At 38.8% G+C, this 16,411-nt stretch overlaps 1 protein-coding gene across 1 annotated transcript in view; it reads right to left on the bottom strand.

The window, feature by feature from the left end:
* Positions 1–190: 190 nt before the first annotated feature.
* LOC139964945 (uncharacterized) overlaps positions 191–16,411 on the bottom strand; it is a 42,261-nt gene continuing 26,040 nt past the window's right edge. Inside the window, exons 7-11 of the mRNA XM_071967044.1 lie at positions 10,633–10,808; positions 9,205–9,332; positions 5,535–5,641; positions 4,770–4,951; positions 191–3,952 (exon numbers count right to left, since the gene is read on the bottom strand). Coding sequence (XP_071823145.1) covers positions 3,931–3,952; positions 4,770–4,951; positions 5,535–5,641; positions 9,205–9,332; positions 10,633–10,808 — 615 coding nt within the window. The 3' untranslated portion in view covers positions 191–3,930. The remainder of the gene's footprint in view (positions 3,953–4,769; positions 4,952–5,534; positions 5,642–9,204; positions 9,333–10,632; positions 10,809–16,411) is intronic.

Here is a 16,411-nt window from a genome sequence, read left to right as displayed (position 1 = left end):
GTACTTCTACACACCAAATATGAAATTGGTCCGACCTTCCCTTCTTGAGATATCATTTTTACAAGCTGGTCGTCACAGACGAACACATACAATCACGCACACATACACCATGATGATTACAGAGGTTACGATTATCATCGAAACCAAAAAATAAAGAACACAAAGAAAAGGAAAAACACAAACACAAGTACCAATTATTTGTGTCTTTTATTTGCTGTTCCTTCCTTGAAAAGCACAAAGGTTAGCAAAAGTGAACCAAAAACTGTATTTTATGTTTCATCATATGAAAAAGGAAACAACAATGAACTACAAGAATATCAGGGTTCCAAGGCACTATTGAAATTTATGGAGATTGGATCCCTTTAATATTCTGTGCCTGTTGATGATATTATCATCTATAAAGTATTAAAGTTAAAACACAGAAACCTCCTGCCACCTCTCTTGACCCCCCCTTCCCCCGCCCCCCTGTATCTACTGCTTTCATTGGGAAGCATTGCGTTATTAATTATGGTTCTCAATACTGCTCTGAGTTCAATTTTAAGCCCATATCAAATTTATCAAAACTGAGTTATGGCATAGAGTATCCAAGAAATACAAATTTGCTTGATAAAATACTGTATCACAACTCTGCAGAAAAGAGTTCTTGAACTCACTTAGGTGGATCTAGATGCAAAGGTATGGACTTCATGCAGGCGGCTTTGACCTTCGAAAGTAATTGTGTTTGACATGTGTTGACCTTTGACCTTCACAGAAAAGTTATTGTACTCTAAAAGGTGGATACACATACATACTATGGTCATTATCCAATCTTCACTTTTTGAGTTGACAGTGTTTCACAAAGTTATCAGACACTGACCTTAGGTTGACCTGAAATTGACCATTGACTTCCACCAATTTCAATACTGTTCTTGTACTCACCAAGTGGGGGGATCTACATATTGAACACAAAATGAACTTCCAACCAAGAAGTACTTTTAGATTTTCCACGTTCACAAATATTTCAGACTTTTGACCTAAATTTGAGTTACCATGCTTACACAAGGTTTTCAGACTTTTTTGACCTATGTTGACCTCAAATGATCACTGGCCTCCATCGAATTTCGATACGGTTCTTGCAATCACCATATTCAACAAGCCAAGTGTGAACTTGAGCCAAGACGAACTGTCAAGATGACCTTCACATAAAAGAATAGAGTTCTTGTACACAATATTAGGTTTAATCAACTTAACAAGTAGGAAGTTCATACACCACATACTTTTGTAGTTATGCTGTTTACAAGCCAAGACATAACACACACACAAACGCACGCTCACACACACGCATACAGACACAATCGCACAGATACCTTTAGACTCCAGCAATGAATGATAAAATAAACCAATAAAATAGTTCCAATTGGAAACAGTACATTTGTACATTATGAAAAGAGAAAAAAATAATGAAATATTCATCACATGAACATAAATTTATACTATTGACATATCCATAGCAATGATCAGAATTATGAAGAAGGATTGAGCAATTACAAATTGATTATTTTTATCTTCTGGCATTCAATTTTGTATCCAAATTGGAAGTTTTTTATTGTCCAAAAGAGTTTGAAAGCAAACTGTTATAGCGACTGTGTTGCACTGGTTGCCATGGTAAATCTCATAGTCTATTAGAACAGGTGTTTCTGGTAAAAGAAATTGTTTGTTCATATGTATTTTCTGTCAGAGAAGAAAAAAACAACATTTTTTTAAACTGTAATTGAACCTAACTGCATACATATCAAAACTCATTAATTTAAATAAATTACTTCCTTCCATTGGAGCAGAAATCAGATTAACATTCATCTAGCAAGTATGCAAATGTCATTTCTTACTACATTTGTTGATCAACATTTCTGAAAATACTGAACCTTTTTCATTTTTGGAACACCCCCCCCCCCAAAAAAAAAATATACAATCACAAATATTGAGGCAAAGTTGTCTTTTCTGTTGTCTGTGTATGCTCATCAAAAAAATTATATTTATGCCCCAATATTTCTGATAGTTTAATCAGAGGAAATGACTGCTGATGAAAAAGAATCAGCAACTACCAGGATGACTTTTTTTGATTATGCAAGAATGAACAACCAGGCTCTCCATATTGTCAAGTTCTCAAATTCCTCTTTGCCATTTCCCGGTCCATGTAAAGTTTTTTATCGTTCAGATTTATCGAAGGGGCCCAGGGCAAACCAGTTTGTTCAGATTGGTTCAATTTTTTTTCCATCACAGATGACGGTTAGATGAATTTTTGTGTAAAAGTAAGTTGGCCTGTCGTTTCGATCCTAGCAGGATCTTCTTCAAAGGCTAAAAAAAAAAGAAGAGCATTCTCTTACACAGGCTCTCTAGTGGATAAGCAGTTTGCTAACAGTTTTATTTTATTTTTTATATAGATGAATTTTTGAGCAAAATCCTGTATTTATGATGAAAAACAAAATCCCAACATCAAGTTGATTACAATTTCTTTGAAGAAAAAGAGAAATTAGTAATTCTCATGGCCATTGGCCAATCAGGGAAACAATTATCTTAATAAATATAGTATGCATATGGAGATAAGAAAAATAAAAATAAAAAAAAAAGTCATGTCAAAATCAATTTTTGTAACGGAAATTTCATCAAAAGAACAGATCAAAATATGACCATTCCAAAAGAAAAAGGAACAAAATAAATTTTGTAGAGTTGCCACAAGCCTAACCCTGAATCAGAGTCAAGAAAATGAAAGGAAAAAAACGGTAAACGTTTGAATAATTCAACGATGAACCAAAATTAGTCGAAAGGCACGTATTATGTAGAGAAGCCTTGAGTCAAGAATATATTAAAGTCTGCTAAAAAGATAGAGGAAAAGAAATTTAAAGTCTGTTAAAAGATAGAGCAAGAAATTAAAGTCTGCTAAAAGATAAAGCAAAGAATTGTTTAAGTTCTTCTTGTAAGTCTCAGATTATAATTATAGATAAAATGGAGGGAAAAAAAGTATATATATATATATCAACATTAAATTAAAAAAAAAGAAAAAGAAATTATAACTTAAAATTCTCTTTGAAGGGGAAATTAAATATGCAAACATAACTATTTTTAGAAGAAAATGGCTTTAAATTAATTTTTTCTTGGAAGAGAGATCACATATAAGAAGAGATATAATAGATGAGTTAATTCAAGCATAGAAACTGAGTATAACGTATATTATTTCTGTTTTCGGATAAATTACAGAATGAGAGTAGATTTTGGAGTAGAGGTGAGGTGAGTACGTAGTTAATTCTCGTTCTGACAATTTCTTGAATGGTTGTGATCTAAATACTGCTCGATAATGTCAAATTGCGATTGAAGTCAGAGTTGGAAGTTCTCCTTGACAATACACTTTTAAGCACTTGATGCGTGATGGGGCATAAAAAGGGAAGGGTGGGGGGGGGTGGGGTGGGGTGGAGGGAGAATAATGGCCTCTTGAACTTTTGTCAAATTGGGAAGCGCATGTCACACTTCTCAGGTAAACATTCCCTCATAATGAAATGTGGCTATTTGCTGTTCATTGATAATATAAACAGATACAAGAACTTTTTTTGCTTGATGACGGACCAGTTTAACGTTTCGATTGTAGCAGGAACTTCTTCCGAGGCCAACCGAGAGCTGTCTGAGTGAAACCCGATAATGCTTTCGACAAAGTTTTATCTGACTGTGATGCCGTAGGGATTCTTCTCTTGGAAATGAGACCCCTTTATAAAAGCATCTCCGGCCTAGCGACGTAAAATTTCTCTCAAAGAAATCACTTTTCTCTACAAAAAGTCTTGGTGAGTGCAACTTTTAACTCCATTTTTCGATAACACAAATCTTATCGCAATATGAATAATTCATGGATTATGCAAATCCATGGCCGTCTGGTTAAAGGTCATCTTTGTCATCCCTCCGTCTTCAAGAATATTCATGATTGCTTCTGTCGACATAAAACAGAAAGGAGAGGGAAATAAATGCCAATTTTCATACAAATCACCATCTCACAGACCAGCCTACTGACTATAAAACATCTCACAGACTAGCCTACTGACTATAAAACCTTGTTTACCAAATTTGTTTCCTTAGCACCACCCCATGTTGTGATTTGCCCTAGACTAGCTATGAGCTATACATTTCTAAGGCCTAAAACTGCCTAATATTCACACTCCCTGGTGATTGATGGTTACAGCCCTGTTTACATTCGACAGCGAGCAGGGTGTAAAACTCCATGCTCGGTGTTTACTTGGAATGTAAAAGCGGATCAGATCCAGCGCTTTGAACCCTGTCATGGACTAGGATCCAGGGGGGGGGGGATCAGTCTGTTTTAAATTTTTGTGACAGAAAAGGCCATTCAGGGTTGACCTGTGATCATCAATGATGACCTTTAACCTGTTGTTGTTTTTCGTTCCTCAAAATGCAACTTTTTTTTAGATTTTTTGATAAATCTGATTTTCATCCGTGAATAAGCGAGTTCATAGACATTTTCCGCTGAAGTGCTGTAAAGACGTCATTTTCCTCCACTCTTGCCAAATACATTCACAAAATACCACCAGATTTTGTAAAAACTTGTATCCTCCCCAAAACCAACCTGGTAAAAGGATAAAGACTTTGACTTTGAGATGTAGAAAATTTCTAGCGTATCTATCACCCACCCAATCAACTTCAGCCACTCGAAAGTACCTTTTGAACTACTTTTTGAAATTTGAAAATTTGTAATATTCAGGTTTTACTGTCAACGAATATCGTTCAAAACTTACTGCTGTCTAAGAAGCCTTGTCTGTCTCCTGGAGGAGATAGGACGGGATGTTGCCGTTGAATTCGATTTGACCGGTGGCGAGGAGGGTAACGCCACCACCGGGGTCACCCTCTTGTGGCGAGTGGCGGGCGGATGACGAGGAATGATGGATGGCACTTTGGCAGATTTCGGTCTTTTGATAAACTACAAATATTGAGGTACAAAAAAATATTGTTCTCGTAAATTTTTACAGACGACCGAATAAAGTCTTTAAAGCAAATGGGTGACGAACAAAAAAAAAAATTGATTAATATAAACATTTGTCACTCACAGTTACCTTTTGTAACTGGGAGGTTTTGTTCTGGTGAGTTCAGAAAATGTACTATTTACCGAAAGCTATGCCTGGCTGGACTGAATAAATCCTGTTTCTTCGAGAGCTATTGAGACTGTTTCCTCCATACCCACCGTGCCGACAAATGCACAATGAAGTGTTAAGGGTAAACAGTAGCTTGTAAATATTATTTGTGTATTCACTGTACTTCTGTCAATAGGCAATGAGTCTGCCAAAGCAATTTATTGTTAGCTGGAAAGAAAGAAATGAAAAAAAAAAAATGCAGGTACAACTGACAACAATGACAGCTATGGATACAGGCTCACATGACACAAAATTCCGAGACTACGAGTCATAGCATACTTTCGGTGTTTTTGCTTTTGTTTGGAGCCATGTAAACCTACAGAGTTGAACGATGGAACAATCAATCCTGTAACGAAAAAGAAACTGATTTACCTTAGAGGTTAAAACAGCATTTACATCTTGCACTGGGATGAATATGCCTTGGTTTTTCGGACAGGTGAAATAACGATGACCGTGGATGGAACCATCGTGACGACCGGCTGGCGGAGAGGAAGTACAAGTAAGGTGGTCAATGTAGGATGGAAAAAATTTGAAAAGTAACAAAATCGGTGCAACACTATGTACGACATCGCACAGCCTATTGACATGTGACAAGATGAAAATTTTCAATTGAAATGCTTCCATCTACAGGCTAAAACTCCACAGCTAGTGCTAGTTCCGCCAGAGCAGGTAATTAATTATACCATTGGTCAGTCTCAATATAGGATTGCGCAGACAATTTTTTTGTTTTTTTTATTTATTTTTTTATGACAATTTTTCTTCTTTATTATGTTAGACAAAAATCCCATGTGAAAACAAAGTGAAAACAATTCCAGAAACCTTTGAATTTTTCTCCGAATTATTTCATCATTGGAACGAAACTTGCCAGACAAGCTCAAGAAGGACATTGTTCAACTTGGGATTATAGGATTGAATATCTAGAATCAAAGAAGTTTTCAAATTCAACTGAAAAAAAACCTTGATTTAGGATCACAAACCACTATTCATAGCTGCTAAGGCATATCCCTACTTCTACAGAAAATCTGAGGTAGAATCTTGGGTGGTAACAGAGCAGTTGGAATGGGGGGGGGAGGGTAGGGGGAGGTTAGGGACGGACTTGCTTTATCTTAAAGTCGCAACTGAGAAAGAATACTGAGATGCTAAGTATGCAGATTAACAATAAAGGTAAGTTTCCAGAGTACGTGGATGCCAGTTTAACAAATACATAATAATGTCGGCCCTCGAAGGCAGTCGGTTTTACGATGCTAAGCAGAAACAGACGCATGGGTGAGAAGTGGAATGGCTTATTACTAACACTTCATCACATTGTGTGGCTATCCAACTTACAGCTTTTGTCTACCGACGTTTGTCACGCAGGTCCCTTCCCCCCCACCCTCCACTGTAATGACACTTTAGCCACGCCCATTCATGAATAATATTGAGAATGAATTTCTTGACTATATGACCACGTAGGTATCATCAACTGACATCACCATACCAAGAGTGAACTAAATCGGACGTTTGGTTGAAGAGATATTGCCATTATAAGAATTTTACCTTAAGTACACCCACTCATTAATATTCATGAGATGGAAACCACAAACAATAGGACACATCATGGGGCATCTATCTACCATGTGACATTGACTCAACTTGTGCTTCTTGCGATATGTTGTTTACAAGCTGGCCGTCACAGACAAAAAGAAACACACACCAGCGCGTTTGCAAAGGTTACTGAGCCACTGGACATGGTAACCAGAAAACTGTGACTAAAATCTGCTGTCAGTCTGGGACGTCCAAACTTCCCCAAATTCTGGAAATAAAGAGCTGATTTACATTCATCCCAGCATACACTCTTAGTGCCTTACGAGGTAGTATGCGACAGGCAGAGATTTCCATACAAAACGCACAGATGATCACATCCATTTTGACAATACCGAAGAGTGACAGATCCAGGGAGAGATTCTTGTTTTGACGAGTTTGTGGCAAAGAAAACTAGTTTGTGGCAAAGAAAACTAGTTTGTGGCACTGAAAACTAGTTTGTGGCACTGAAAACTAGTTTGTGGCACTGAGAACTAGTTTGTGGCACTGAGAACTAGTTTGTGGCACTGAAAACTAGTTTGAGGCACCGAGAACTAGTTTGTGGCGCTGAAAAAAGTTTGTGGCGCCGAGAACTAGTTTGTGGCGGCGAGAACTAGTTTGTGGCACTAAAACTAGTTTGTGGCACTGAAAACTAGTTTGTGGCACTGAAAACTAGTTTGTGGCACTGAAAACTAGCTGCAAACATGCTCAGAACAAGGTTAAACAGGGTGAAGAGATTTGACACACACTATGCAGGAGCATTCAGCAAGGCTTTATAATCCACTGCCGTTATTTCGGTCAAATTGTCCTTAACTACCGACGCTTGTCACGCAGGTCCCCGTCCCCCCCCCCTCCCCTCTTTCTAGAAATCCTAAATATACCAATAATGTTTTTGTCAGCAATTGACAAGGGTAAGCTCTCCCTTGTAAACACAATGTTTAATTCTGTGGTTTATATACTTGTGTGTCTATATAGAAGAATTATACGACTACGGTGAACAATCACATAGACAGAGTCTTTTCTTTGGAACGAGACAGGAAATACCCTTTACAAATTGTTAAAAACAAGGCACTTCATTTACTCGTGACCACACATGGTACACAAAACAGGTATCTCCTTATAAACTTCATTAAACATGACCACACATGGTATACAATACAGGCATCTCCTTATACACTTCATAAGTCATGACCACACATGGTATACAAAACAAGCATCTCCTTATACACTTCATTAGACATGACCACACATGGTACACAAAACAGGCATCTCCTTATACACTTCATAAATCATGACCACACATGGTATACAAAACAGGCATCTCCTTATACACTTCATTAGACATGGTCACACATGGTATACAAAACAGGCATCTCCTTATACACTTCATTAGACATGACCACACATGGTATACAAAACAGGCATCTCCTTATACACTTCATTAGACATGACCACACATGGTATACAAAACAGGCATCTCCTTATACACTTCATTAGACATGACCACACATGGTATACAAAACAGGCATCTCCTTATACACTTCATAAGTCATGACCACACATGGTATATACAAAACAGGCATCTCCTTATACACTTCATTAGACATGACCACACATGGTATACAAAACAGGCATCTCCTTATACACTTCATTAGACATGACCACACATGGTATACAAAACAGGCATCTCCTTATACACTTCATTAGACATGACCACACATGGTATACAAAACAGGCATCTCCTTATACACTTCATTAGACATGACCACACATGGTATACAAAACAGGCATCTCCATACACTTCATAAGTCATGACCACACATGGTATACAAAACAGGCATCTCCTTATACACTTCATAAGTCATGACCACACATGGTATACAAAACAGGCATCTCCTTATACACTTCATTAGACATGACCACACATGGTATACAAAAGAGGCATCTCATTTATACACTTCATTAGACATGACCACACATGGTACACAAACAGGCATCTCCTTATAAACTTCATTAGACATGACCACACATGGTATACAAAACAGGCATCTCCTTATACACTTCATTAGACATTGACCACACATGGTATACAAAACAGGCATCTCCTTATACACTTCATTAGACATGACCACACATGGTATACAAAACAGGCATCTCCTTATACACTTCATAAGTCATGACCACACATGGTATACAAAACAGGCATCTCCTTATACACTTCATTAGACATGACCACACATGGTATACAAAACAGGCATCTCCTTATACACTTCATAATTCAAGACCACACATGGTATACAAAACAGGCATCTCCTTATACACTTCATTAGACATGACCACACATGGTATACAAAACAGGCATCTCCTTATACAGTGCCGTGACCTTTCGCTGCCTCGAGGGCATACTCAATCGGACAAAAATCTCCCTTAACCATACCACCCAGCTGTGCCCCCGGTGAGTAAAACAAAACATTGTACGTACCTGTGGATTCGAGTTGCACCCCTACAAACACCATGGATGGTTTCAGGTGTTTCAAGGGACCGATGTAGCATACCCTGCCTGTACGATCACCTTTAATCATCACCCTGTCTTCCAAATGGATTGTGCATCTGAATAAAAATAAAAATTAAAAGTTTGGACCATAAAAACAATCAGTTTTAAAGCGAGAGGTTAGCCACACGACTATGATAGCATCATCAATTAGGAACATAATTCTTCAACGATTGTAAAACTATATGCGAGAAAACTAGAAGTCTGTGGTATAAAGACATTACCTTTATATAATACTATAAACTCAATTTTGGGGGTTTGTTGCCTCAGTAGAATTCAAATAGTGGCTTAATTTTCTAGCTTTTTCTTCCCAGAAAGGAATTCTGCTGAAGCAGAAACTAATAGCCATCACAATCGTTTGTTATGTTAAGTCTTACAAATCAATGCATAAAATAATACCAGGGCTGTCATTTTACTGGCAACCGGGGATCAAACACAAAATGCTGCTTAAACAATGAAGTTTTGTGGCAGCCCACTGAACCACACAGCCATTGATGATAGGGTTTGAAATAAGGAACAGTAATAATGGCAAGTTACAGGATGATCTTTTAAGTGACTACCTGTCAGGGTGTCGATGAATAACCTTTCCTCCCTCCTCCCTCCACCCCCTCCTCCCACCCCCCCCTTGCCTTCTTCCATCACTTGAAGTCATAATTTCTGTGTGATCATGAAAGATATGGCAGCTGAATTGACCATTGCTAGCATATCTGTATACATTCCAAAACTTTCAGATGTTAATGAATGATGAGCTTACCTACCTGCTCACATACTTAGCACTCTGACTGTACCAAAATGGTAACAAACCTCTCCCCCCCCCCCATATTGAAAAAAAACAGGTCTAGTTACTCTTGGTGGTACAATCGGGAGGCCGGTTGAACAGGAGTGATCGGCTGCGAAGCTCTTTACAGTGCTAGACAAATTACTGGTTCAAGCTAGACATGTTAGTGCGAAAATGTTTTCATATTGAGGAGACAGGTAAGCGAGGGAGCCAAGCAAATGTTTCAGTTTCTTGTGGGCATGAACCAATTAGTCGCTTAAAAGGACTGCACAAAAAATGTCATTAAATTTGACAAACGTTTTCCAACCTCATATTTAGCAAAATCAAACAAGCGTGTAAGATAAAGATAGACACATTGCCATGGCAACATGCAAACTTTGAATCTAGCCAATCGAACTACCAAATCAACTGTACAGATAAACCCCCGTTAACTTTGGCATAATTGACATTTTGGAACTGACAGAAATAACCCTCATAGCATCGGTATGTCACAGAAGCGGGAGAAAAAAAACCTGGAACGTCTGTTGGGGAGTAAGAAGGCGTGAAATAACGTTACCAACCGAATCTTTAATTGGACTTACCCGCCTGTAATCCGACTGAGTGATTTCACGGCCTTCTGACAGCCCGTGGTGGTGGTTGGTTCAGTAAGACGAGGTAACGATTGTTTTAAGCCACTGTCCTTGGTTAATGGTTCACTATGCGGTATATTTCTCATCATCAGTTCATTTTCGATTTCGACTATACAACAATCTTTCATCTGGAAAGAAAAATTCAATATTAATCAAATTAAATTATCAAACGATACGACTTGAAAAAGACTACTACCTGTCAACCAACGATGCTAACCAAATTGGCCAAAAAAATTAATTTCTATCTTCTAAATCCCCTCCAAATATTTTTTTCTTCTTTCTTCTTTTTACAACTCAATCTGTAATATTTCAAGTGTTGCTGCCAGATTTTTGATATAAGCCAAACTTTGTCAAAAGTTTGAAAAAAGTACATTTTTGGGAGGTTTTGGAAATCAATTATTCAAAGAAATCAAGGAATATTCCAGTGGCAGACAATTTAAACTTTATCCCTTAAAGACAATGAAGATATTCCATACTGCTGGTTGAATCCCCATCTCAATAATTGATACCTAACTCCAGATATGGTTGATCGAATGAACCTGTATTGACCCGCTTCAATAACGGGCCCTAACCGCAGTTATATGGAACACAGAGTTAGGTCTGTAACGTCACCAAGGCAACTGTTCTCCAAACGCTTTACACATTCCTATTATATACTCTACTTGTTTACCTACTCCTGAAAGGGTTAATACATTTGGAATGCTTTGCTTTAATAGCTATCAAAACTGTTAGTTTTTCAGATGAAGGAGCAACTTTACTTTTGTTTTTGAACTGGGCCTCTCCCTACCCACCCCAGAGAATGTTTCAGATACTTTTTTCTAGCTAAAAAGGCTCTCAGGGTACAAATGCCACATTAATTTTAAAAGAAAGGGTTTGATTTACAAAAAAAATATATATATATAAAATAGGGCAAGCGAAAAGAAAAAAACATTGGCTTAATATAATATACCTGCTGCCTATTTCTATAATTGGATAAGTAAGTACATTGTGCAATAAGCGTTTAAAAACTTATCTTTTTAGGCTTGAGTATGGCATTAATCTTATTCAGTGTTTTATTCACTGTGCCCATTTTTATGTATATTTATATTTTTATGTACTTTATTGTGGTTTATAACCCTGTCTTATATCATTTTTTACTTTTATTGCTGTTGTTATTACTTTTAGGTTTTCTTAAGTTTGGTAATGTTATATTCCAGGTATTGGTTCTTTTGTACAGTGCTCGTGAGCATGTTTTATTTCATGATAACAGCACTTTAATACTCGGTATTTATTGGTATTTATTATAGTATTTATAATAACTTGTGATGTCAGACACGCACGACACAAACGACAGTCGTTCTTTTTACATTATATTTTCCGTTGATGCAATTAAGATCCCCTCCATGATGAGAATCGCGGTAATATTTTGTTGACGCCACTTGATCGCACCCTTACCACCATGCAAGAGCAGAAAACTAACAGGGGATAGTGATACCTGTTACCAAACAACACATGAGAACATAAAATATAGTAGACTGCACACAATTGTTTCACAATCTTGTTTATACCGATGAGATTTTACAGGTAACCTACTTATCAAGTATGAAGTTTAAACCTGCATTTTCCTTATAATTACTATCACGTTTTCAAAATGTTTTCAGATGTTGACTTCTGTCGACGTCCAATGCCCTTTGACCAAAATCCAATTTGGGAAAAGGTTTCTTGCACCCACAACAAATACTTACCAAAGTATGGAGCTCAATCATGCAAAACGCGTTATAGTTGTCGTGTTTACGAGATGCGTCCCATACCGACGGACAGACTAGAGTTCTAAAGGAGCCTTTTGCCCTTTGGCAAGAAACACTATTGAAATAGAACTTCCTATCATGCGGTTGAAGTATTTTCCAAGGTGCTTAAAAAAATAATAATCATAATCATAAAAACAAAATAAAATCAGTTTTTTGAATATGAAATAATTGCATTCCATTCTTTCTTCTTTTTTTCCCCCTCAACAATTCAACAAGCTTAAATGCACCTGGGGTTTGGATCAATGTACTTTATTTCACAAGTTCTGTATTATTTATCTTTTTAACTCCCCCAAACACCACTTACCTGTTTTGGGGAATTTGTTAACCATGCACTTACCTCATATACATACGCATTATCCTCTAATACTATGCTCAAATTGGTCGAGTCTTTAAACGGGGGGGGGGGGGGGGAGGGTGGGGGGTGTGGGTACCATCCATCCAGGCCCTGACTCCCCCTTCCTCTTTAGGATCCACTTCCGTTACATCCCTCGTGTCAACAATGGCTAAATTTAACCAATGCACAAGTGGGAATGGGCAGAAGACCTCAGTAATAATATCCAATTTTTAATGAATGTAATTACAGCTCACCTTATTGAGTTTGAGAATCATCTCTCTGATCCATTAAAGGGTGTGAAGACTCGCGCACAAAGAAACATCTCATGCCGGTAATCTGACCTAGTTTCGAATGAGGTGTGACATAAGTGTGAGACACCACCATCGATCCCAGAAAATACACACATAGCTTGCTACCTTCGGTAATTAGAAAATAGTGTACAGTCAATACATACAGCTACGGTCAATACCCACAACACAGTGTACATAGCAGCGATGGGCATCTCAGGTCAGATAAAAGATAACAAGGTATCACGTTTCATTACCCTCCGCGTTTTGTTGCGACAAGAATAAAACTTCACTTGCAAGCAACGGAAAGTTAACTTTTTCAGAGCTCAGCATGCGGTTTTGGGCGAGTCTTCAATGCCTTTAAGTTCCTCTCCACGCACTCCTGTCTTGAGAATGGCACCCACATTAGTGATAAATAGTTATGTCAGTGTGGTCTGTGCATGTGAAGAGATAAATATGGCTTCTCACTTTCCCAAGAGATGTTCCAGAGCGGGGAAGGTGGGTGGGCCTATATGAGGCAAGTGCGTGGTTAACAAATTCCCAAAACAGATAAGTGGCTTTGGGGAATTTATTAGCACTCACTTACTTACCTCATATGCCTTTCAATCATAAGGTCCCGAGTTCGAGTCACCCCAAGATTACTGTATGTCCTCCTGTTACAGAGTCGTTGACAATTGACAATTCATAATCATGGATGTTAAAATATGAATCTAAGAGAATGACTTCGGTCAGCTTGCAGCTTTGATAAGTCAATGATGGCTTCTTTGCTAGTTCCTGCTTGGAAGAAGGAGGTGTTGCTGTAGTGATCTCATCCATGCTCTCGTCTTGGAATGTCGTTTGGATAGAACGTCCATCGTTTGTAGTCGGAGGGCGTCTACCGTTTCGTCTGTTGAGAAGACCCAACCCTTTGTAGATTAAGTACCGCTCCTGGGTATGTGAGACTTTGAGTTGGTGTTAGAGATGACTTGTTTTCGTTTATTAACCAGCCTAGATCCTTTAGGAAGGAAAGTGGAAGTCTGTGTCTCTCTTAGAGTCCTCTTCTGATCTTGAGACGATCAGCCAGTTGTCGTTGTCGTAGAAACGCCAATATGGATCTGGTTTACCCTGGTGAAGACCGTTGGTGCCGTGGATATGCCAAATGGTAGGGAAGCAAACTGGTAATTCCCCTCCCGTGTAGTTGAAGGCCAGAAACTTCTGGTCCTCTTGCTTGATTGGGATGTGCAGGTATGCATCCAACGAGGTGGCCCACATTCCCTTTTCTACGATCGGAACGATTGAGGAAAGTGTTTCCATCCGGCACGACTTTGGTTTAAATACAACTTTTTTGCAACCTGCTTTAAGTTGAGTATGGGGCCTCCAAAGGTCTGTTCCCTTCTTCTTCAGAGTCAGGAAGTATGATGACCTTAACAGAATCTGATTGTCGGGTGGGGTGGACCTTTTCTGATCGCTTGCTTTGTCAAGAGGTATGCAATCTCCATCTCCACTGTCTAATGGGTGGATGCGACAAGCAAGTCCTTGAGCTGGCTAAACCTTTCCAAGATAACCTGGCCATCAGAGGAAGATTTGTGTCTTTTCCTCGGTCTGTCTGACCCAGAATCAGTGTTTCTCGATGAATCCAACGAAGAGTGATTTCTTATCTGTTCCTTCTTACGACTCTTTCTGTCGGTCATCTTTAACTCTCCCCTTCGGGTCTTTTGAAGAACACGTTGAGTGGCTGGCTTGGCTCCGTTCTGGCGGAGACCCTCAAAGTCTCACTCGTAAATCAAGCTGTTGGACCCAGTCTCCGCCGGGACAGGCTTCTGAATCTGAACCTTCATGTGATCCACTGGCCGACCATTGCTGCCGAATCAAAGGCTCCCTGGCCTCTTTCGGCTGCCCAGCATCCTGACTTGCCCAGCGCACCGGTTGCCTGGCTCTCCGATCCTCTGGTTGTCTGGTTACCCGATGCAACGGGTAGCCGAGTGGCCAGAGTACCCTCCGTAAGTGGGTAGCAATGGCTACTCAAGTCAGACGACCTCCGCAAGTGGCTTATATTGCTGGATCTGTGACTGTGATCTCGGGTAACTCCAGACAAAAGCACACCAGGCTCTCTACTCTCTTTTCCGGCTCGACCCGCTTGATTTTATTTTTTATTATAATTTTTTATTATTTATGAAGTCTGAGTATTGACCTAGAAATATGAAATATTTTCCTCCTCAAGACTTAATACGAAAACATAAATCCTACATTCCATCCTTATACTAACGCTTGAATTTTATACAGAGAATATCCAGGAAGGTTTAACACGATCTTACCATACAAATGGTCCAAAGAGGAAGGAGGAGTCAGGGCCTGGATGGATGGTAGCCACACCCCCTGTTTAAAGACTTGACCAATTGGAGCATAGTATTAGAGGATTATGTATAAGAGGGAAGTGCGTGTTATAAATTTTAAATTTTTTTTGTCCCCTGGAGCGGTTTAATTTGTACAAGCCAGTATTAAGCCCAACCACCACTATTCAGTCTCCAAATCTGGAATTCAGTCCAGGGGTAGGACAAGCTTTGTGTGCACAGATAGCTAATTATCAGAGCATCGCTTTATTGCTTTGATCCTAACTTCCTCACAGACAATAGGGTAAGATTTTTCTTTCGTTTTGGTTGCACACAATATTAGCTATTAGTTTGGGATATGGTTGAATAACTTTTTTTGTAGAAAATTTTTCCCATTATTTAATGAAGAACAAGTGGTTACATGATGCACAGCTGTGATCTCTCGTCACAAATCCACGTTCCGAATACCGTGTACCAGTGTCAGAGTACAGCAGTTTAGAATCGGAGTGACGGGAATATGGGTACTTTTTCATCCAAGTACCTTTTTGAGTACATCTTAGTACTTTTATTGATTTATTCAATACACAAGAACCATATGCTAACAACGCCTCCCTCGTTGTCATTGTATAAGCAAATGATATGACAGTCGAATGTGAAGAGACTGCTCGAAAGTTTGCAATGTTTGTAAACATTCAGAATGCCTCCATATTCTCAATTTTTTTTCTTTCTCCCTCTGATTTTGGAATGGCAAAGTGGTGTCTAGACAGGGTTTGTTAGACTAATCAGTGGCGTAGGAAGGTACTTTTGAGTGGGGGGGCTGAAGACTGATGGCCGGCCTGGGGGAGGGGTCTAAGGGGAGGGGGTGTCCCCCTCCCCTTTGGATTTTTTTGCATTTCCAGGTGGCCGCAGATGCAATTTGGTGCAATATAGCACACTTCAACTCCCACTCCATTTTGTAAAGAATTTTGCATTTTCACCTGGCCTTAAATGCAATTTAGTGCTCCAAATGAGATT

This window comes from Apostichopus japonicus, chromosome 23 (assembly GCF_037975245.1).
Source record: "Apostichopus japonicus isolate 1M-3 chromosome 23, ASM3797524v1, whole genome shotgun sequence".
Classification (NCBI taxonomy): domain Eukaryota; kingdom Metazoa; phylum Echinodermata; class Holothuroidea; order Aspidochirotida; family Stichopodidae; genus Apostichopus; species Apostichopus japonicus.
The sequence above is the reverse complement of the archived record's forward strand: the minus strand, read 5'-3'. Positions and strand labels throughout refer to the sequence as shown.